General features: G+C 39.2%; 2 protein-coding genes across 5 annotated transcripts in view; both read right to left on the bottom strand.

Annotated features, from left to right (window-relative positions):
• hycc1 (hyccin PI4KA lipid kinase complex subunit 1) overlaps positions 1–14518 on the bottom strand; it is a 73670-nt gene extending 59152 nt beyond the window's left edge. For all 3 annotated transcript variants that reach the window (XM_061882789.1, XM_061882790.1, XM_061882791.1), the window contains exon 1: positions 14380–14518. The gene's annotated coding sequence lies outside the window, so the exon portion shown is untranslated. The remainder of the gene's footprint in view (positions 1–14379) is intronic.
• Positions 14519–14541: 23 nt separating this feature from the next.
• The window catches only part of si:ch73-345f18.3 (uncharacterized), a 10685-nt gene continuing 884 nt past the window's right edge, over positions 14542–24342 (bottom strand). The window contains exons 3-5 of one of the 2 annotated variants that reach the window (XM_061882793.1): positions 21479–21697; positions 21029–21403; positions 14542–14679 (exon numbers count right to left, since the gene is read on the bottom strand). In XM_061882793.1, coding sequence (XP_061738777.1) covers positions 14669–14679; positions 21029–21403; positions 21479–21697 — 605 coding nt within the window. In that variant the 3' untranslated portion in view covers positions 14542–14668. Of the gene's footprint in view, positions 14680–20576; positions 21404–21478; positions 21698–24342 lie in introns of those variants that run through there. The other variant, XM_061882792.1, reaches the window with a different exon arrangement.

Below are 24342 nucleotides of genomic sequence, written 5' to 3'. Positions count from 1 at the left end.
CGTGCCTTTTCTGTGTGTTTATGTAAAGAGCCCAAAATGGCTCCTATTAAGAGACACACTTACGAAGCAGAGTTTAAAGTCAAAGCGATCAGTCACACAGTAGAAGACGGGAATAGAGCAGCAGTGAGAGAATTGAACATTAACAGCAGCGACACTGACTCCTTTAATGAGGACTTGGACGAGACGGAGCCGGGCATGTTGGATGCCGTATTCGCCCAACTGTTTGATTCCAACACTCAAGAAGAAGAATTAGAGGGATTGGTGGATGAGGAATAACTTAATAAAGTGAGCATTACATGATTATATTGTGTGTTGTGTTGTGTGACATTATCCTTTGAGCAACGTTGAGTTATTGATATATTATTGTTTTGCACTATTTCCAGTGTTACTATATTGTGATTGCACTAACCTTTGATTTTACCGTAACAGTATCAGACTGTTTTTTGTGTGTTTATTGAATCGGGGAAAATAATAAAAGAGCTGTTTATTCATTTTGGGAGTGAACGGAGTTGTCAGAACGCTGGTTTGTAATCTATCAATAAAGTTTGACTGACCTATCTGACTGTTTTGTTGACATTCCCTTTAGTGCAGCTCCATCTAAAGGATGGGCCTTATAATGTGGTGCGCCTTATATATCAACAAAGTTTTAAAATAGGCCAATCATTGAAGGTGCGCCTTATAACCCGGTGCACCTTATAGTGCGGAAAATACGGTACTTGTAGTGTCACTGAAAAAAAGTCAACTGTTGGGATGGTATTCCGTTAAAAGTTCCTTCGTCGATTAAACGGGGTGGGAAAAAATTCATACACTTACTCGATTACATTGTTATTTAATAAATACTAACATTTAGAGATGTCCAATAGAATCGGACTGCCGATATTATCACCGATAAATGCTTTCAAATGTAATATCGGACATTATCGGTATCGGTTTCACAAAGTAAAATATACGACTTTTCAAAACATTGCTGTACGGAGTGGTACGCAGACGTAGGGAGAAGTACAGAGCGCCAATAAACTTTAAAGGCACTGCCTTTGCATGCCGGTCCAATCACATAATATCTATGGATTTTCACACACACAAGTGAATGCAAGGCATACTTGATCAACACAAATACAGGTCACACTGAAGGTGGCCGTATAAACAACTTTAACACTGTCACAAATATGCGCCCCACTGTGAACTCACACCAAACAAGAATGACAAACATTTCGGGAGAACATTCGCACCGTAACAAAACAAACACAACAGAACAAATACTCAGAATCCCTTGCAGAACTAACTCTTCCGGGACGCTACAACAGACACCCCCCGACTTAGCCTTGAATGAAGACTTGATGCATATAATGACAGCAGTATGATTATTCTATGTGTCTACATTCAAACATTCTTCTTCATACTGCATTCATATATGCTACTTTGAAACTTTCATGCAGAGAGGGAAATCGCAACTAAGTCAATTGACCAAAACTGCATTTATTAAACACTTATTAAGCAGTGGCACAAACATTCATGTCATTTTAGAAGATTGTCAGAGACATTTTAAAACAAGCTAATATTGCACTTTTGTGCATGATGTCACTAAGATGACATATCAAAACAGCACTTAATTAAAATGGGCTTTTTGTACAGAACGCCACTACAATAGTTTAACAAATAAAGTGCACTTTTGTGCATGATGTCACACAAGATATTTCAATATGTCAAATAAAAATGAGCTGCATAATAGGAAATCAAATCACTATGGGGTAGGTTATCTCTTTCTGGACTATTTTTTCCATACGGTGTTGATGTGGAGAATAGTTGCCTTGGCATTTTGTTGGTGTGGCACCGAACAGAGATGTTGACCTGCGGAGTTGGTGACCCCTGCTGTACACTGTTTGTCTAATCTTGAGCGGCTTTGTGCAGAAAAAAAAGTTTTGTTGTACTTGTGCAATGACAATAAAGACCTATCCTAATCTATCCTATGGCACAATAAAGACCTATCCTATTCTATCCTATGGCACTTTTAAGAGTGGGTCCCTCTAAGAGTAAGTGTGCATAGTCAATCCTGAGGTAGCATGAGGGCTAAAGAAACAATACCTTGTACATTATCATCCCCACCCCCAGGCAGCATCTGCAGACACCTAAAAAAGGAAGGCTGACCAAATCCATTTCCTATGACATCTTTTTTCTGTAATAAAAACAGTTGAGCCTCCATGACAAAGGCTTGCAATGAGGGATTAAAGAAAAAAGAAGGAAAACATGGGTGGTGTTAAGAGTAGCAGAGCTGCCCCAGCAGCTTTTTCCTGTGGTGCAGGGTGCAGCTGTCACAAACTACCAAGTTACATGATCACACAAACCAACTGTGGCAAAAACCAAGATAAGGAGATACAAGTGAAAAGTGGACTCGTTGGAATTAAACTGGGGTTGTTCAGAAATCTACACCTAGTTCATTTTCATGCTTTTGTTCCTTTTGTATGTAGAGTTTTATTTTTTTTTACACAAAACAAATAATAAATACATTACAAGGAAACAAAGTGAGCTACAGTAGTCTTTGCGCATGTGTGAACTGTTTGTGTATTCCGCTACCGACCATGTAGGTGGAACAAAATACAGGACTGGCACAGTCATCTTGATGGCAAAGACTACTTTTTGACTACGGCAACACGCCAAGGACAAACCAAAATGAGAATGCAGATGAGACTCAGTTATAACAACTTGACAAAACGGTTATTAACAGCTCATTGTTTAAATGTTTATATATATTTTAGATGTTATTAATAAATGAATAGCATTTAATACCACATGAATACACAAAAGTAGGGCTGGACCATTCAGGCAAAAATAATCGCGAATATTTTAATTGATATTGACATCACAATTACTGGCATGATTATTCATTAAATTGATTATTTTTAGTAGTAGTAATAATATTTACTTTAAGTGGTTAGAGTGTCCGCCCTGAGATTAGTAGGTTGTGGGTTCGAACCCCGGCCGAGTCGTACCAAAGACTATAAAAATGGGAGCCATTACCTCCCTGCTTGGCACTCAGCTGCAAGGGTTGGAATTGGGGGTTAAATCACCAAAAATGATTCCCGGACGCGGCACCGCTGCTGCTCACTGCTCCCCTCACCTCCCAGGGGGTGATCAAGGGTGATGGGTCAAATGCAGAGAATCATTTTGCCACACCTAGTGTGTGTGTGTGACAATCCTTGGTACTTTTACTTTAACTTTACTGTACCACCAAAACTCAAGTTCAGATACAATCTAAAAAAAGATATAAATTACTAACGTATGAACAAAACATTAAATAATAATAATAATTAATTGGCAGCAACTCGAGAGTTCCAGGTTTGATCCAAGCTTTCACCGTCCTATTCACGGCTGTTGTGTCCTTGGGCAAGACGCTTCACCCTTGCTCCTGATGGGTCATGGTTGGCGCCTTGCATGACAGCTTCCGCCATCAGTGTGTGAAGTGAAGTGAATTATATTTATATAGCGCTTTTATCTAGCGAAAGACTAATCGCTTTTACATAGTGAAACCCAATATCTAAGTTACATTTAAACCAATGTTGGTGACACTGGGAGCAGGTGGGTAAAGTGTCTTGCCCAAGGACACAACGGCAGTGACTAGGATGGCATGGGAGCTGGTGTGTAAAGTGTCTTGCCCAAGGACACAACGGCAGTGACTAAGATGGCGGAAGCGGGGATCGAACCTGGAACCCTCAAGTTGCTGCAACGACCACTCTACCAACCAAGCTATACAAATGTGACGTACAATGTAAATCGCTTTGGGTATCATTCTGGGTATATCTGTCGGCGACGACTTTTTACTGTCAACTGAGTTTCATTTTTTCATGATTTCTGTTGGTGGCGTGCCTCCGGATATTTTTTTAACGAAAAAAATGTGCCTCGGCTCAAAATAGGTTGAAAAACACTGTTTTAAGGGACCAAAAGTAAGTGCACAATTGGTTACTCAGCTGTTCCATGGCCATGGCGTGTTTAAGTCCCTCGGTATTTCATGTACAAGGAGCGAATAAAAGGCCAAGCGGAAGAGGATGGATGGATGGATGTTTTTTTATGTTACACCATTGTGCCAAGTAAAATCCCTAGTTTGTGAACCGGTTCTCAAACAATGGCAATAAAAACCCATTCTGGTTCTCATTGTGTGAGTTTGTCCAATTACCTTTGGTCCCTTAAAAAGGTGGAAGGCACAAATACCTGGCTTCAAGTGGGAATATGTTGAAAAGACAACCGTAATTTGTCAAGTGGGGGGCAAAAAAGTAACAATACTGCTACTTTTAAGAAAAAAAACTTTAGAAATTATGCTACTTATTGTAAAAAAGATGCTACATACTGTAGCATCATTTTTAAAGTCACCCGCTAGAGAATGAAGAGTGCATACTTCGCATGTCAACATCTCCGTTTGATGCCACATCAACAAAATGCCAAGGCAACCCATTTCCACATCAACATCGTATGAAAAAAAATAGTCAACAACATAAGGAGATAACATCCGCAGTAACCTACCACATAGCAATTTGATTTCCTATTATGCAGCTCATTTTTTGTTGACACTTATTGAAATATCTTGTGTGACATCATGCACAAAAGTGCACTTTATTTGTTTTAAACTATTGTAGTGGCGTTCTGTACAAAAAGTGCACTTTGATTCAGTGTTATTTTGATATGTCATCTTGGTGACATCATGCACAAAAGTGCACTTTATTTGTTTTTAAACTATTGTAGTGGCGTTCTGTACAAAAAGTGCACTTTAATTTAGTGGTTTGATATGTCATCTTAGTGACATCATGCACAAAAGTGCACTTCATGTGTTTAAAAATATTGTAGTGCTGTTCTGTATAAAAAGTCAACTTTAATTTAGTGTTGTTTTGATATGTCATCTTAGTGACATCATGCACAAAAGTGCACTTTATGTGTTTTAAACTATTGTAGTGCTGTTCTGTATAAAAAGTACACTTTAATTTAGTGTTGTTTTGATATGTCATCTTAGTGACATCATGCACAAAAGTGCGCTAATAGCTTGTTTTAAAATGTCTCTGACAATCTTGCACTTTCTGTTTTGGAAATGACATGAATGTTTGTGCCACTGTGCTAATAACTGTTTCATAAATACACTTTTGCTCAATTGACTTAGTTGTGATTTCCCTCTCTGCATGAAAGTTTAAAAGTAGCATATATGAATGCAGTAGTGAAGTGAAGTGAATTATATTTTATATAGCGCTTTTCTCTAGTGACTCAAAGCGCTTTACATAGTGAAATCCAATATCTAAGTTACATTTAAAGCAGTGTGGGTGGCACTGGGAGCAGGTGGGTAAAGTGTCTTGCCCAAGGACACAACGGCAGTGACTAGGATGGCGGAAGCGGGAATCGAACCTGCAACCCTCAAGTTGCTGGCACGGCCGCTCTACCAACCGAGCTATGCCGCCCCATATGAAGAAGAATGTTTGAATGTAGACACATAGAATCATCATACTGCTGTCATTATATGCATCAAGTCTTCATTCAAGGCTAAGGCAAAATATGGAGATATATATTGTGTATCGTGACATGGCCTAAAAATATTGAGATATTAAAAAAGGCCATATCATCCAGCCCTACTTACAGCAGATCTTGACTGTTTCATTGCAAATCCATTGAGGTGTTATGCAGAGCTGGAACACTGAAAATGGTGTCAATGTCCAAATATTTATGGCCCCAACTGTGCGGTGCCTTGTAGCCTGTCAAGAGTGTAACGTGCACACATCCACCCTATGAAAGACACACACACAGGAAGATGTGTTCATCTAAGTCAGACCTGGGCAAATTAAGCCCCGGAGGCCACATGCGGTCCGTTCAGTATTTCAATCTGGCCCGCCAGACATTCGCAAATAATTTATTTATATCTTTAAGATGCAAAGTGTAGCTGCCATTATGAAGTGCAGTCATGTTTTCTAATGACCGCAAGTCTTCAACTATACAAAGTATTTTAATGGTTGGAATCTGTGCTTTTTCATGATATACTAGTTACTATGGTAATCAATTAGTTACTATGGTAATGTAAGTCACAGCAGCTCAGACGAGGCACCAAGCAGTGTGGGTGGGGAGCGTTTCCACAGAGTGTCAGCCTGAAATGTGGGTGTCAGGGACAGACGTGGAAGGAGATTTTCACAACAAAGTTCTCAAGCTTAGTTGTATATTGTATTTTTACCCTTGGCGGTCATATTTCGCTGTTGGTCGCATTTTTGTCGCATTTTGCTTGATTGTAAAATACCGCATTTTTCGGACTGTAAGTCGCAGTTTTTTTCATATTTTGGCCAGGGGTGCGACTTATACTCAGGAGCGACTTATGTGTGAAATCATTAACACAGTACAGTAAAATATTCAATATTATTTAGCTCATTCACGTAAGAGACTAGACGTATAAGATTTCATGGGATTTACTAGGGGTGTAACGGTACACCAAAATTTCGGTTCGGTACGTACCTCAGTTCAGAGGTCACGGTTCGGTTCATTTTCGGTACAGTAAGAAAACAAAATATACATTTTTTGGTTATTTACCAAATTTGCAAAATCTTCCAGCAAAAATGTTTTTCTTAGTGGAATATTTGATGTGAAGAAATGGGAACCTTGGCTAGGTCAATAATTCATAATAACATTGATTTTGATTCAATATTATGTTTTGAGCAATGACAGTTTGAAAGAAAAAAGACAGCTTTGTTTTATTAGTCAAGTTGCAACTTTTTCTAAATTCCATTTAGCCTTTAAGCTTTTTTATTTCACTTTTGTTTTTGCTTATTTTAATAGTATTTATAGAATGTGCCGTGGGCCTTCAAAACATTAGCTGTGGGCCGCAAATGGCTTCCGGGGATCACTTTTGACGCCCTTGCTATAGATAATAAAAAATAAAATCTGATAAATCTATGGGTAAGAAGCAGAGCCTGGCGACACATGCGCCTTTATCATAACTCTCTCGCTCGCTCTGTCTCTGCCCCTCATTCACCAATGCTGCTGCATGCACAATCTGTTTTGTTTTTAACCCCTTCTTAACCCCGTACGTATATTGTTAATACACGCAATCCTAACTGAAAATGCCGGACATTTGAGGCATTTAAGAAACTCCACCCGGACAGCCCCGCAAAAGAGGACATATCCGGTGGAAAGAGGAGGTATGGTCAGTCTATCATAGCCCGGTCGCTGTTAGCATGCTGTGTGTTGTGCCTCAGTGTGCATTGTTTACACAACGTGCGATACGCTACTTAATATGTCCGTGTGGAAACTCATTTGGTACACCGCCTAACCGAACCCCCGTACCGAAACGGTTCAATACAAATACACGTACCGTCACACCCCTAGTATTTATAGATTAGGAGTGAGAGATAGTTTGGTAAAGGTATAGCATGTTCTATATGTTATAGTTATTTGAATGACTCTTACCATAATATGTTAGCTTAACATAGCAGTTGCTTATTTATGCCTCATATAACCTACACTTACTCAGCCTGTTCTTCACTATTCTTTATTTATTTTATATTGCCTTTCAAATGTCTATTCTTGGTGTTGGCTTTTATCAAATAAATTTCCCTAAAAAATGAGACTTATACTCCAGTGCGACTTATATATGTTTTTTCCCTTCTTTATTATGCATTTTCGACAGGTGCGACATATACTCCGAAAAATACGGTATGTGGATGGAGAAGGGGTGTGACGTTTATATGGTGTCAATATTCAGTGTTTTATCGTTCGTAGAAAAATGTAAAATTCCATTCTGTTTTTTTAAGGAGATCTGTCAAAACGTTTTTAGCATTCAATCCGACATTATTGTGAGGTTTTGTATTAGTGTTCCTAAAAATAGATATACTGGCCCTCAGACTATTTTCTTTCTTTCTCTAAATTTGGTCCCCCAGTCAAAATAATTGCCCAGGCCTGATCTAAGTAGACAAGACTCACAGTTGTGTGCGTGCATGTTTTTTTTGCAGTTAAGGGAGATGGATGGAAAGCCGCAACAGACAGGAAATCTCTCGCTGCAGCCTACGCTCCTTCTCTAAGCTGGCAGCTCATCATCACCTATGTCTTTTCAGTCGCCTTTTCTGCAAAAATAAATCCTCAAGGTTTTCTTCTATTTTAATAACCACTCATCTTTTTATAGAAAAATTTTTTGGGATATTGGAACATCATTGAGTGAATCAAAATAGGATTTTCGCCACGCAAAAAGTATGAGACCATTCTGTCTTATTAATCATTGCCTTTATATATATTTAAATGTTGCAGACGCATTATACACTTGCTTGGGTATTTCATGGAGCGGCAAGATTGTCACTAAGCATCACAGATGACTATGCAAGCCGTGCATAATTTCCTCTGGCTAAAGACCTGCTTGGCTTTACTGTCAAACCATATTAGAGAAGCCGGACATAGACGGTAAAAATGCACACCTTTAAACAAGTGGGGAAAACACCGATACGGCAATTTGGATTTACAAAAGAAATCCATGTTTCCTTCACCGTTATTAATATCAAATAGTTTCATGGATTTTCTATATAGTACCAGATCACAACTAGAGATGTCCGATAATATCGGACTGCCGAAATTACCGGCTGATAAATGCTTTAAAATGTAGTATCGGCAATTATCGGTATCGGTTTCAAAAAGTAAAATGTATGACTTTTTAAAACCGCCGCTGTACGGAGTGGTACACGGACGTAGGGAGAAGTACAGAGCAGTTGTGTCTCCCAGTCATACTTGCCAACCCTCCCCATTTTCCTGGGAGACTCCCCAATTTCAGTGCCCCTCCCCTTAAAAAGGCACTGCCTTTGCATGCCGGTCTAATCACATATTATCTATGCCTTTTCACACACACACACACACACACACACACACACACACACACACACACACACACACACACACACACGTGAATGCCATGCATACTTGGTCAACAGCCATACAGTATAAACAACTTGAACACTGTTACAAATATGCGCCACACTGTGAACCTACACCAAACAAGAATGACAAACACATTTCGGGAGAACATCCGCACCATAACACAACAGAAGAAAGGCCCAGAACCCCTTGCGCCACTAACTCTTCCGGGATGCTACAATATACACCCCCCACTACCCCCATACCCCCACCTCAACCCCGTCCACCCCAACCTCCTCATGCTCTCTCAGGGAGAGCATGTCCCACATTCCAAGCTGCTGTTTTGAGGCATGTTAAAAAAAATTATGCACTTTGTGACTTCAATAATAAATATGGCAGTGCCATGTTGGCATTTTTTTTTCCATAACTTGAGTTGATTTATTTTGGAAAACCTTGTTACATTTTTTAATGCATCCAGCGGGGCATCACAACTAAATTAGACATAATAATGTGTTCATTCCACCACTGTATATAATGGGTATTGGTTGATATCGGTATCGGGATTAAGAGTTGGACAATATCGGCAAAAGTTATCGGACATCTCTAATCACGACAGTACCAATCTCCATAGAACAGGTCTCTCTATACCTTGTGATTGTATGAAACAAACCAAATAATGTGTTATTCCTCCTATTTACACAACAGTATGTTAACTATGTCTTACAGTTGTTCTCTTTTTTACAAATAGGGACATTCATTTATTTGCAGCAGTCCTGAGTAGTCAAAACCCTCTAGAAGAACACAGGTGTCAAACTCTAGGCTTGGGGGGCCAGATGTGGTCTGCCACTTCCCGTTTTCGGGCCCTGGAAATAATATGTATCAATAAAGTACTATAACTTTTCTTACTGAATGTATTCTTTTATTTTATTTTGGGAGGGGAAAAAAAGATATGTACTCCATGTAAACGCAAATGATGTTAACTTAATATTGTGTAATTATGCAAAAATATATTATCAAATATTAAAACCATTTTTTAAATAGAAATAAATACTAAAAAATAATTTCAAAGCAAGTTATCCATCAAATTGTGCAATGTAAAAGTAGTAATAGATTTTGTGGTAAAATTGTGAAATTTACTGAGGTTCTTACAGCATTTTTCTCCGAATGAAAAAAAAAACTATTTTTTTGTGGTGTAATTTTTGCATTTACAGTAATACACCAAAATAATCTACATTTGTTTATTTAAGGTAAAAAAAATAAAAAAATTGGCATCTCAGGTGCCAAAAGTTTACTGTAAAATTGCAGTTTTTTTTTATTTACAATAGATTTTACAGTAAAATTCTGGCAACCGAGCTGCCTTTTTTTAAAACATGAGTACTATTTTCCATTTACTAGGGGTGTAACAGTACACAAAAATGTTGGTTCGGTACGTACCTCAGTTTAGAGGTCACGGTTCGGTTCATTTTCGGTACAGTAAGAAAACATATACATTTTTTAGTTATTTATTTACTAAAATTTGCAACTCTTACACCAAAAATATTTTTTCTTGGTGGAATATTTGATGTGAAGTAATGGGAACTTTGGATAGGTCAATAATTCATATTAACATTGTTTTTGATTCAATATTATGTTTTGAGCAATGATAGTTTGAAAGAAAAAAAGAACAACTTTGTTTTATTAGTCAACATTGCAACTTTTTCTAAATTACATTTAACCTTTACCGAGAGCTAATGTAAAGAAATTGTGTTCTTATTTGTACTGAAAAGTTCAAATTTGAATGACAATAAAAAGGGAAGTCTAAGTCTAAGTGTAGAATGTGCCGTGGGCCTTTAAAACATTAGCTGTGGGCCGCAAATGGCTTCCGGGGCACACTTTTGACACCCCTGCTATAGATAATAAAACATTAAATCTTATAAATCAATGGATAAAAAGCAGAGCCTGGAGACGCATGCGCATTTATCATAACTCTCTCGCTCTCTGCCCCTCCCTCACGAATGCTGCTGTTCCGCGAACAATTTGTTTTGATTTTAACTCCAAAAACACATTGCAAACACACGCAACCCTTACTTAAAATGCTGGACATTTGAGGCATTTAAGAAACTCCACCCGGACAGCCCTGCAAATGAGGACATATCCAGTGGAAAGAAGAGGTATGGTAGTCTGTCGTAGCACGGTGTGCATTGTTTACAAAACGTGCGGTACGCTACTTAATATGTCCGTGTGGAAACTCGTTCAGTACACCTCCGAACCGAACCCCCAGTACCGAAACGGTTCAATACGAATACATGTACCGTTACACCCCTACCATTTACAGTAATACACACTACATTTTGAGGTGAAATTATGGCAACTTACTATATATCTTTTTACATTTTATTATATGTACTAATAAAATGCATTTAAAAAAATTGTGCAATAATAGTATTCACTGTTAGAAGTGGCCCTCTGTGGCCAAACAGAGCTGCGATGTGGCCCTCAGTGACTGCTCTACAATGATACTAGGGGGTGCAACAGCAGCCCTTGGCATACCAAATTCCCACTCAGTACATACTAATTATAAGGGGCGGGACATTTTCCCTGCGACATGCATTTATCTGCCAATCAAACACAAGTGGTAGGTAAAGAAAACACATGTTAGGAACCTCCATAAGCTGTGGAATATGTATAAAAGCGGTTCTAGAAAGACGAGCAGTGTTTACCATACATTTATTTATTTGTGTCGGCCCGCCATAGAAAGATGTTGCATCCTTTTATTGTTTTTTTAGCTATATTGTGTCCACCTTTGCTCACAAAACGCATTATAATGGGACTGTGCAGCTTGTCGTTACACTGCCTGGCATCGTAGATTTGCTTCTCACGCATCTGTTTATCAATGTAGTAATTAGGGATGCATCTATTAACGACATGATAATAAACCGCACCACGGTTCACATTGCTGTCTTACAAACCCCAAAACCAGTGAAGTTGTCACGTTGTATAAATGGTCAATAAAAACAGAAAACAATGATTTGCAAATCCTTTTCTACCTACCATAGACTGCAAAGACAAGATATTTGACGTTCAAACTGGTAAACTTTGTTATTGATCGCAAATATTAGCTCATTTGGAATTTGATGCCTGCAACATGTTTCAAAAAAGCTGGCACAGGTGGCAAGGACTGAGAAAGTTGAGGAATGCTCATCAAACACTTATTTGGAACATCCCACAGGTGTGCAGGCTAATTGGGAACAGGTGGGTGCCATGATTGGGTATAAAAGCAGCTTCCATGAAATGCTCAGTCATTCAAAAACAAGGACGAGGCGAGTGTCACCACTTTGTCAACAAATGTCTGAGCAAATTGTCAAACAGTTTAGGAACAACATTTCTCAAGGAACTTTTGCAAGGAATGGATTTCACCATCTACGGTCCGTGATATAATCAAACGGTTCAGAGAATCTGGAGAAATCACTGCATGTAAGCAGACATTCGATCCCTCAGGCAATACTGCATCGAAAAGCGAAATCAATCTCTAAAGGATATCACCACGTGGGCTCAGGAACACTTCAGAAAACCACTGTCACTAAATACAGTTGGTCGCTACATTTGTAAGTGCAAGTTAAAGCTCTACTATGCAAAGTGAAAGCCATTTATCAACAACATCCACAAACGCCGCCGGCTTCTCTGGGCCAGAGATCATCTAAGATGGACTGATGCAAAGTGGAAAAGAGGTCATCAACTTCTAACAAAGACCGGTAGTGGTAACCAGGCTGAAATTACCTCACTTTATCAGAAGCTCTGTTAGAAGTACAAACCCCGTTTCTATAAGAGTTGGGAAATTGTGTTGGATGCATAAATACAAACGGAATACAATGATTTGCAAATCCTTTTCAACCCATATTTGGTGTAATATGCTACAAAGACAACATATTTGATGTTCAAACACATACATTTTTTTTTTTTTTTGCAAATAATAATTAACTTAGAATTTCATGGCTGCAACACGTGCCAAAGTAGTTGGGAAAGGGCATGTTCACCACTGTGTTACATCACCTTTTCTTTTAACAACACTCAATAAACATTTGGGAACTGAGGAAACTAATTGTTGAAGCTTTGAAAGTGGAATTATTTCCCATTCTTGTTTTATGTAGAGCTTCAGTCCTTCAACAGTCCGGGGTCTCCGCTGTCCTATTTTACGCTTCATAATGCGCCACACATTTTCCATGTTAGGCATGTCTGGACTGCAGGCTGGCCAGCCAGGAAAGTACCTGCACTCTTTTACTACGAAACCACACAGTTATAACACGTGGCTTTGCATTGTCTTGCGGAAATAAGCAGGGGCGTCCATGATAACGTTGCTTGGATGACAACATATGTTGCTCCAAAACCTGTATGTACCTTTCAGCATTAATGGTGCCTTCACAGATGTGTAAGTTACCCATGCCTTGGCCACTAATGCAACCCCATACCATCACACATGCTGGCTTTTGAGCTTTGCGTCAATAACAATCCGGATGGTTATTTTCCTCTTTGTTCCGGAGGACACCACGTCCATAGTTTCCAAATATAATTTGAAATGTGGACTCGTCAGACCACAGAACATTTTCACTTTGCATCAGTCCATCTTAGGTGAGCTCGGGCCCAGCGAAGCCAGCGACGTTCCTTGGTGTTGTTGATAAAAGGGTTTTGCTTTGCATAGTAGAGTTTTAACTTGCACTTACAGATGTAGCGACCAACTGTAGTTACTGACAGTGGTTTGATGAAGTGTTCCTGAGCCCACGTGGTGATATCCTTTACACACTTATGTCAGTTTTTGATGCAGTACCACCTGAGTGATCAAAGGTCCGTAATATCATCGCTTATGTGCAGTGATTTCTCCAGATTCTCTGAACCTTTTGATGATTTTACGGAGCGTAGATGGTAAAATCCCTAAATTCCTTGCAATTAATCGTTGAGAAATGTTCTAAAACTGTTCGACAATTTGCTTACAAATTGGTGACCCTCGCCCCATCCTTGTTTGTGAATTACTTAGCATTTCATGGAAGCTGCTTTTATAGCCAATCATGGCTCCCACCTGTTCCCAATTAGCCTGCACACCTGTGGGATGTTCCAAATAAGTGTTTGATGAGCATTCCTCAACTTTATCAGTATTTATTGCCACCTTTCCCAACTTCTGTGTCACGTGTTGCTGGAATCAAATTCTAAAGTTAAGGATTATGAGTTTGAACATCAAATATGTTGTCTTTGTAGCATATTCAACTGAATATGGCTTGAAAAGGATTTGCAAATCATTGTATTTTGTTTATATTTACATCTAACACTATTTCCCAACTCATATGGAAACGGGGTTGGTATATTACCCCGGTGTGGATGTATGTCGACGGCGGTTGTTAATAAGGTGCCAACGCAAGAAATGGACATTATTGTGTGTCCGCCACACTTTATTCCATCTTTGACTTGCAACTGTCACGACGCTCGCTTTACAGGTTAGCTCCTTGTGCTAAGCTAACTATGCTAAGGAACAACAACAACAACAACAAGGTGTTATTTACTTACTGGCATTCTATCGGCGGATCTCCTGGGATTGTCGCCCTCGGCTGATCCGGCTAAAGGCGAAGGCGTGCGACTTGTTCAAGAAGACAGCAGCTCCTTCATTGCACTTACTTTCCTCAGTCAGACCATCTTTAAGTGGGAGAGATCAGACTGAGCGGAAAGAAAGGCCACCGGGCCAATGGGAGAAGGGAAGGAAGGCTGTATCGCCCCGCCCTGCTGGATTTATTAGCCAATCAAATGAGCTGTACGGCTGGAGGCTGGTTATTTCCACCATCAAGTTAGGTTGTAGCTGTCATTCGCGCTCTGTTGAAGGAAAAGTGAGCTGTCAAAAATGCTATTTAACTTTCTGACTATTGCGACAATTAATGTGTTAACACGCAAGCAGTGTTAGAATAATATTTATCTGTTACTTCACACTAATATCATCTCGATGTTTTCAGGTCAGTGTGTGTTTTGGTCGTTGCATTTTCTTTTCGTCAATGGAAACAAAAAAAAAATATTGAAAAAAAATAGTTCTTAATTTTGGTGTTGGAAAAAAATACTTAAATAAAAAAGGCGGGTGATTTTCATTGTATATTTAATTTTTTTTTTAAATGAAAAGCTAACGTAAACAGAAACGGAAAAGCAGACCGGAAGTTTCTTCATTATTCTGGAACCGGAAGTTTTTTTTTGTTTTGTTTTTCAAAGTTTAAGAAGCGGGGATTTTTTTTTACTTGCATTTATAAATGTTTATCTTCACAAACAGACGAGAAGCAATAATCAAAATAAGTACAAAAACAGTACAAAACAGTACAAAATAAAACAGCGCCAGGGGGTTGTAAATTCAAAGTACCGTAAATAAAATAGAATGCAAAAAAATATATAAAGTGCAAAGTCAAAGGCTCGCTCAATTTCAGTAAATAACTTACATTTGGAACACATCATCGTCGTTTTCACAGCTCTTTTGTTGTAAGAGGTAGAAAAAATATCGTTAAAACCTTTTTTTTTTCAATTGAAAAACAAATAGTTCTTATTTTTGGTGTTGAAAAGCAACACCTACATGAAAAAGACGGGTTGATTTTCATTGTATATTTCATAAAAATTAAAATCTACCCTAAACAGAAACGGAAAAGCAGACCGGATGTTTCTTCATTATTCTGGCGCCGGAAGTTTATTTTTTTCAAAGTTTAAAAAGTGGGGATTTTTTATTTCTTTTTACTTTTATTTATAAATTTTAACCTTCAGATGAGAAACAATAATCAAAACAAGTATAAAAACAGTACAAAACAGTACAAAATAAACAGCGCCAGGGGGTTGTAAATTCAAAGTAACTAAAATAGAATACAAACAAATATTTAAAATGCAAAGCCATAAGCTCACTCAATTACAGTAAGTAACTTAAATTTTGAACACAGCCTCGTCGTTCTCACAGCTTTTTTGTTGTTAGAGGTAGGGGAAAAAATCGTTAAAACATTTTTTTTAATCGAAAAAAATAGTTCTTATTTTTGGTGTTGAAAAGCAATACCTAATTAAAAATTATGGGTTGATTTTCATTGTGTATTTCATAAAATAAAAATGAAAAGCTACCGTAAACAGAAACGGAAACACAGACCGGATGTTTCTTCATTATTCTGGCACCGGAAAATTTTCTTTTTTTCAAAGTTTAAAAAGCGGGGATTTTTTTTTTTTTTACTTTTATTTATACATTTTAACCTTCACAAACAGACCAGAAACAATAATCAAAATAAGTACAGAAACAGTACAAAACAAAACAGCGCCAGGGGGTTGTAAATCCAAAGTAACTAAAATATAATACAAAAAAATATATAAAGTGCAAAGCCATAGGCTCACTCAATTTCAGTAAATAACTTACATTTGGAACACAGCATCGTTGTTTTCACAACTTTTTTTGTTATTAGAGGGAGAAAAAAAATCGTTAAAGATTTTTATTTTATATTGAAAAACAAATAGTTCTTATTTTTGGTGTTGAAAAGCAACACCTAAATGAAAAAGATGGGTTGATTTTCATTGTATATTTCATAAAATATAAATGAAAAGCTACTGTAGTGATATGTACTGGGAACGGATATGACATTTTAGTATGTAACACCACTACTGTTTGCAGATGACACTACTCTCATCGGGCTCATCTCGGATGGCAAAGAATCCGCCTACAGGAGAGAGGTGGACCTGCTGGCGTCCTGGTGCAGCCTCAACAACCTGGAGCTGAACGCCCAGAAAACAGTGGAGATGATCATGGACTTCAGGAAAGTCACAGCCCCACCATCCTCCCTCACCTTCATTGACTCTCCCACCCCCGTCTTCTGTTTCCTGAGCACCACCATCACCCAGGACCTCAAGTGGGAGCCGACCATCAGCTCCCTCATCAAGAAGGCCCAGCAGAGGATGTACTTCCTGCGGCAGCTGAGGAAACTTAAGGTGCCGACTGAGATGCTGGTGCAGTTCTACTCAGCCATCATGGAGTCCATCCGGCGCCACAGTCCAGGATAAGCATGGACTGTAGCGCATGGTACGTGCTGCTGAGAAACTGATTGGCTGCAAGCTCCCATCCCTCCAGGACCTGTTCTCCTCCTGGACCAGGAGACGTTTGGGCGGGACCACAGCTGACTCTTCTCACCCTGGACACAAACTATTCTCTCCTCTCCCCTCAGGCAGGAGACTACAGTCCATCCAGACCCACACCTCCCGCCACCTGAACAGTTTTTTCCCCTCGGCCGTCAGACACGTGAACAAGGACAAGATCTGATAGCTCACTTCCAGCTCATCTTATTACCTATTCTGTCTTACATGTCTTTTATGTTGCACCATTGCACCAAGAAAAAATCCTAGTTTGTGAACCTGTTCTCAAACAATGGCAATAAAAACTATTCTGATTCTGATTCTGAAAAGTAATCCCCTGATTCCTATTTTCAACAGTCCGCTCATTTGAGGAGGGAAATGCAGAACATCAGCCCAGCATCTTTAGTTTCTACCTGTCAACTGTCAGTTTAGCATCTTTAGTTTCTACCGGTCAACTGTCAGTTTAGCATCTTTAGTTTCTACTGGTCAACTGTCAGTTTAGCATCTTTAGTTTCTACTGGTCAACTGTCAGTTTAGCATCTTTGTTTTCTACCTGTCAACTGTCAGTTTAGCATCTTTAGTTTCTACCTGTCAACTGTCAGTTTAGCATCTTTAGTTTCTACCTGTCAACTGTCACTTTAGCATCTTTAGTTTCTACCTGTCAACTGTCAGTTTAGCATCTTTAGTTTCTACCTGTCAACTGTCACTTTAGCATCTTTAGTTTCTACCTGTCAACTGTCACTTTAGTATCTTTAGTTTCTACCTGTCAACTGTCAGTTTAGCATCTTTAGTTTCTACTGGTCAACTGTCAGTTTAGCATCTTTAGTTTCTACTGGTCAACTGTCAGTTTAGCATCTTTGTTTTCTACCTGTCAACTGTCAGTTTAGCATCTTTAGTTTCTACTGGTCAACTGTCAGTTTAGCATCTTTAGTTTCTACCTGTCAACTGTCACTTTAGCATCTTTAGTTTCTACCTGTCAACTGTCAGTTTAGCATCTTTAGTTTCTACCTGTCAACTGTCAGTTTAGCATCTTTAGTTTCTAGCTGTCAACTGTCAGTTTAGCATCTTTAGTTTCTACTGGTCAACTGTCAGTTTAGCATCTTTGTTTTCTACCTGTCAACTGTCAGTTTAGCATCTTTAGTTTCTACTGGTCAACTGTCAGTTTAGCATCTTTGTTTTCTACCTGTCAACTGTCAGTTTAGCATCTTTAGTTTCTACCTGTCAACTGTCACTTTAGCATCTTTAGTTTCTACCTGTCAACTGTCAGTTTAGCATCTTTGTTTTCTACCTGTCAACTGTCAGTTTAGCATCTTTGTTTTCTACCTGTCAACTGTCAGTTTAGCATCTTTGTTTTCTAGCTGTCAACTGTCAGTTTAGCATCTTTGTTTTCTACCTGTCAACTGTCAGTTTAGCATCTTTAGTTTCTAGCTGTCAACTGTCAGTTTAGGCTGCTCGCTGGCTCCTCATCACCACTTCAAGATGGCGGCCCAACTTCTCGTATCACAGCAGCCAATGCTGCGTTTACTTATAACATGTCTATGGATACGGTACCTGGGTGCCTCGCTAAAATTGATCTAGAGCCAACAAAGCTTTAAATATAAATGCTCTGTTTGTAATATGCGTATATATATTTTTGTAAGTGTCAGTGTTCGTTGTACCACGACGAAAATAAGATGCACAAGGGAAATTATAATGGTAATTATCCCCGCTTTTACTTTGAAATCACTTCCGGTGTCTGCAAATGGGAAAAAACAACAACAACCGTTTTGGTCAGTTTTCCCATTTCTGTTTACTAGGGATGTCTCTATGAAATGTAAAATGAAGAACGCTTTATTTTTTTATTATATTTTTTTGTATTTACAACGAAATTAATTCAAATAAAACAATCGTTTTCTTTTTTAGTTTGTCAAAATAAAATTCAATGATCAAAACATACACCGACCCTTTCACAATAACAAAAGCTGAATATGTTTTACTTTGACCTATAAAGTATTAAAAGCAGACATTCCAAAACGGATGGTTCTTCATTATTCTGACACCGGAAGTAGTTTTTTTTTTTTCAAAAGTAAAAATGTGCCTCGCTAAAATTGATTTAGAGGCTTTTACATTTACAGATATCTCTACACACATATGACACGAAAGTTAATGCACTTTCTGTTCATAAAGTGCGTTGATATTTTTGTAAGTCTCAGTCCTCGTTGTGCCACGACGAAAATAAAAGACACAATGGTACCGAAGTAATAATCCCCGCTTTTACTTTGATAAAACTTCCGGTGTCTGCAAATGAAAAAACAAACAAACAAACTCCGTTTTGGTCAGTTTTTCCATTTCTGCTTACTTGAGATCTTTTTTATTTTTTATTTTTTTGCATGAAATATAAAATGAAAATCAAATATTGTTTTTATATGTGGGTATTGCTTTTTAACGCCAAAAAAGAAGAACGCTTTATTTTTAAATTTTATTTGATGTATTTTACAACGAAATTCATTCAAATAAATCAATCGTTTTGTTTGTCAGCTCCTCAAAATACAATTCAACGATCTAAACACACCCTTTCACAATAAACAACAATTCTAACTCAAATTCTTGAAATACAAATCAAAAAACAATTTCGGGCCATTTTTTCTATTTTCATTTTTGAAATAAAAGTTGGACAACTATTTAATGACACTTTTTTAAAACGACAATATGCTAAACACATGCTAAACGCGAAGGAAAAGCAGAAATACTGCTTCCGGTTCAATTGGTCATCAAACATAACCACGCATTTTTGTATTTTGGATGAACGTGTATTGGATTTTTTTTGTGTTTATCTGGAAAAAAATCCATAAAATGAAAACAGCACAAAGTTGAATTGGCAATATTTTAATGAAAATTAACCTTTTTTTCTTTTTTTTTTAAATCTGCCATATATACTAAAACAATTGAAAAACGGCCCTGTTTACTTGAGATTTTTATACTTGCTACATTAATAATGTATATTTTTTACATTTAGTTATTTCTTTTCAACGCCAAAAAAGAACGCTTTATTTTTTATTCAAATTTTACATATTTTACAACGAAATTCTTTTAAATAAATCAGACATTTTCTTTGTCAGTTTTTCAAAATAAAATGCAATGATCAAAACATACCCTTTCACAATAAAAAAAAAAAAGGTCTGTGTTCATTCTAACTCCAATACTTAAAATACAAATCAAAAACCACTCTCGGGCCATTTTTTGTATTTTCATTTCGGATTTAATGAGACTTTTAAAAAACGACAATAGTCCTCCTGCTGAACAAGATGTTAGCGTTATGCTAAAAACATGCTAAACGAGAAGGGAAGGCTAAAATATGCTTCCGGTTAAATTTTTATCGTTACACATAATCACGTACTTTTTTCTTTTGAATGAATGTATATTACATTTTTTGTGTTTATCTATCCATCCATCCATCTATTTTCTACCGCTTATTCCCTTTCGGGGTGATGGGGGGGGGGGGCGTTGGCTCCTATCTCAGTTACAATCGGGCGGAAGGCGGGGTACACCCTGGACAAGTCGCCACCTCATCGCAGGGCCAACACACAAACTCTGTGTGGAGTTTGTGTTTATCTAGAAAAATGAAAATCCATAAAAAGAAAACAGCACAAAACAGCACAAAGTCAAATTGTATGTCTATATTTTAATGAAAATTAACATTTTTATTTTGTGGGTTTGGGGTTTGTGGAGCCCTTTAAGACACTAGTGATTTAGGGCTATATAAATGAACATTGATCGATTGATTGATTGATTTGATCTGCCATATACAATGAAAACAATTTAACAACAGCCCTAATTTAGTTTTTTGGTTTGCGTTTAAGAATTGAAATATAATGAACGGAAGGTAAGCCTTATTATGACAGTCTATACACTTTACTTGACTCTATCGTCAACGGAGGTCTACTGCCCTCTAGTGTTGACTCAAAAAAGTGCAAAAACAACAGGAACATGATCAAGAATTAAATGTATCGTATTACTACTTGATTTCGAAAGTATTTCTCTAAAAAACACGATGCATCCTACAAATCAGTGTTTTGAGGTGTATAAAGTCAATAAATGAGTTATAATGGAGCACCTGCAAGGTGAGCTGCTTGGGTGAGAATCTCTCCAGCATCACTTCTGTATTTCAAGGACAGCTCCTTCGCCCTACTCACTTCCCTCATGTTCTCCTCCAGGTTGTCCATTAGTCTCCCTCGCTCCTGGTAAGTCCCCGCCACCTTCTTCACCTGCTCGGCCATCTGCACCTGGCCACGGAGCAGCCAGCCAATCAGCTCCTGAAGAGTGGTCCCCTTGGACACGGCGGCCTTGGTGTTCTCAGAGAGACACCTCACCTCCTCTTGAGCTGATTGCACAGCTTGAGGCACGGCCAGCTTGTTATTTCCCTCTCGGGGCGCCGCGGACAGGAAGAAGTCATAGCCCTTCATCGTCAAGGAGACGGTGCATGTGTCCCCTTGGAAAGCGGCGACAAAAAGGACAAGTGAGACATCACTTCAACACAATGTGAGATCTCCCATGAGTCTCTCACTGTGTTCTTCACATATCTTCTCCACGCAGTGAGAGATGTTCACGTCCTTCAAAGCGCAGCCGCAATTCCTCTGCAGGTTTCCGATGTGTCCAATCATGGACTGGTAGCGTCCTTGCAGCTCGTTGAAGGTCTCGGCCAGATCAGAAAACCTCAGATCCAGGTCTTGCACGCAGACCCGCCTCATCAGCAGTCTGCCGGTCTGCTTGGTGGCTTGTGGCTCTGGCAAAGCAGGACAATAATCACAGACTGTCCTACAATCTTGTCCTGTCACTCACGTTTGGTCTTCCTCACATGACCCGCTTTACTAGAAGTTTCTTTTCTTAAACCTCCGTGTCTCACTTGTAAGTACTGGACTTTATAGACTTGGCATGCAGTTGCAAGTCCAAGACGCTAGATGGCAGTAGTGTGGACCTGACCTTGCAAATTAAGGCACAAGGTGTTAAATTGACCCATTTATTTATTTATTTGGGAATAGCTTTGCCATGCAGTCAACCTATCACCATGCATGTCTTTGGAAGTGGGAGGGGCCTAGCCCCATGCATGTCTTTAGAAGTGGGAGGGGCCTATCCCCATGCATGTCTTTGGAAGTGGGAGGGGCCTATCCCCAGGTGCATGTCTTTGGAAGTGGGAGGGGCCTAGCCCCATGCATGTCTTTGGAAGTGGGAGGGGCCTATCCCCAGGTGCATGTCTTTGGAAGTGGGAGGGGCCTATCCCCAGGTGCATGTCAGGACCTTCATATTGTGAGGCAGACACACTAACCCCTCTCGCACCGTGCTGCCCTGGACTCTCACTATTATGTTAGATCCACTATGGACTGGACTCTCACTATTATGTTAGATCCACTATGGACTGGACTCTCACACTATTATGTTAGATCCACTATGGACTGGACTTTCACTATTATGTTAGATCCACTATGGACTGGACTCTCACTATTATGTTAGATCCACTATGGACTGGACTCTCACACTATTATGTTAGATCCACTATGGACTGGACTCTCACTATTATGTTAGATCCACTATGGACTGGACTCTCACTATTATGTTAGATCCACTATGGACTGGACTCTCACACTATTATGTTAGATCCACTATGGACTGGACTTTCACTATTATGTTAGATCCACTATGGACTGGACTCTCACTATTATGTTAGATCCCCTATGGACTGGACTCTCACACTATTATGTTAGATCCACTATGGACTGGACTCTCACTATTATGTTAGATCCACTATGGACTGGACTCTCACTATTATGTTAGATCCACTATGGACTGGACTCTCACACTATTATGTTAGATCCACTATGGACTGGACTTTCACTATTATGTTAGATCCACTATGGACTGGACTCTCACTATTATGTTAGATCCCCTATGGACTGGACTCTCACACTATTATGTTAGATCCACTATGGACTGGACTCTCACACTATTATGTTAGATCCACTATGGACTGGACTCTCACTATTATGTTAGATCCACTATGGACTGGACTCTCACTATTATGTTAGATCCACTATGGACTGGACTCTCACTATTATGTTAGATCCACTATGGACTGGACTCACACTATTATGTTAGATCCACTATGGACTGGACTCTCACAATATTATGTCAGACCCACCAGATGTCCATTAGACCAGTCTCCCCTAGAGAAGGGGGTTACCTAAATTAGTGGTCCTCTCCAAGGTTTCTCATAATCATTCTCATTGACGTCCCACTGGGTTGTGAGTTTTTCCTTGTCCCTATGCGGGCACTGAAATGAGGATGTGGTTGTGGCTTGTGCAGCCCTTTGAGACACTTATTGTGATTCAGGGCTATATAAAAAATAAACATTGATTGAAAGTGTGTACATCACTGACCAAGCATCTGAGAGTGATGTGTCCTATCTGAGAGTGATGTGTCCTATCTGAGAGTGATGTGTCCTACCTGAGAGTGATGTGTCCTACCTGAGAGTGATGTGTCCTATCTGAGAGTGATGTGTCCTGTCTGAGAGTGATGTGTCCTACCTGAGAGTGATGTGTCCTACCTGAGAGTGATGTGTCCTATCTGAGAGTGATGTGTCCTACCTGAGAGTGATGTGTCCTACCTGAGAGTGATGTGTCCTACCTGAGAGTGATGTGTCCTATCTGAGAGTGATGTGTCCTATCTGAGAGTGATGTGTCCTATCTGAGAGTGATGTGTCCTATCTGAGAGTGATGTGTCCTATCTGAGAGTGATGTGTCCTATCTGAGAGTGATGTGTCCTACCTGAGAGTGATGTGTCCTACCTGAGAGTGATGTGTCCTATCTGAGAGTGATGTGTTCTATCTGAGAGTGATGTGTTCTATCTGAGAGTGATGTGTCCTACCTGAGAGTGATGTGTCCTACCTGAGAGTGATGTGTCCTACCTGAGAGTGATGTGTCCTACCTGAGAGTGATGTGTCCTATCTGAGAGTGATGTTTCCTACCTGAGAGTGATGTGTCCTATCTGAGAGTGATGTGTTCTATCTGAGAGTGATGTGTTCTATCTGAGAGTGATGTGTCCTACCTGAGAGTGATGTGTCCTACCTGAGAGTGATGTGTCCTATCTGAGAGTGATGTGTTCTATCTGAGAGTGATGTGTTCTATCTGAGAGTGATGTGTCCTATCTGAGAGTGATGTGTCCTATCTGAGAGTGATGTGTCCTATCTGAGAGTGATGTGTCCTATCTGAGAGTGATGTGTCCTATCTGAGAGTGATGTGTCCTACCTGAGAGTGATGTGTCCTATCTGAGAGTGATGTGTCCTATCTGAGAGTGATGTGTCCTATCTGAGAGTGATGTGTCCTACCTGAGAGTGATGTGTCCTACCTGAGAGTGATGTGTCCTACCTGAGAGTGA

Source organism: Nerophis ophidion, linkage group LG21 (genome assembly GCF_033978795.1).
Source record: "Nerophis ophidion isolate RoL-2023_Sa linkage group LG21, RoL_Noph_v1.0, whole genome shotgun sequence".
NCBI classification, from domain to species: domain Eukaryota; kingdom Metazoa; phylum Chordata; class Actinopteri; order Syngnathiformes; family Syngnathidae; genus Nerophis; species Nerophis ophidion.
This window is presented reverse-complemented; position numbering and strand designations above follow the sequence as displayed.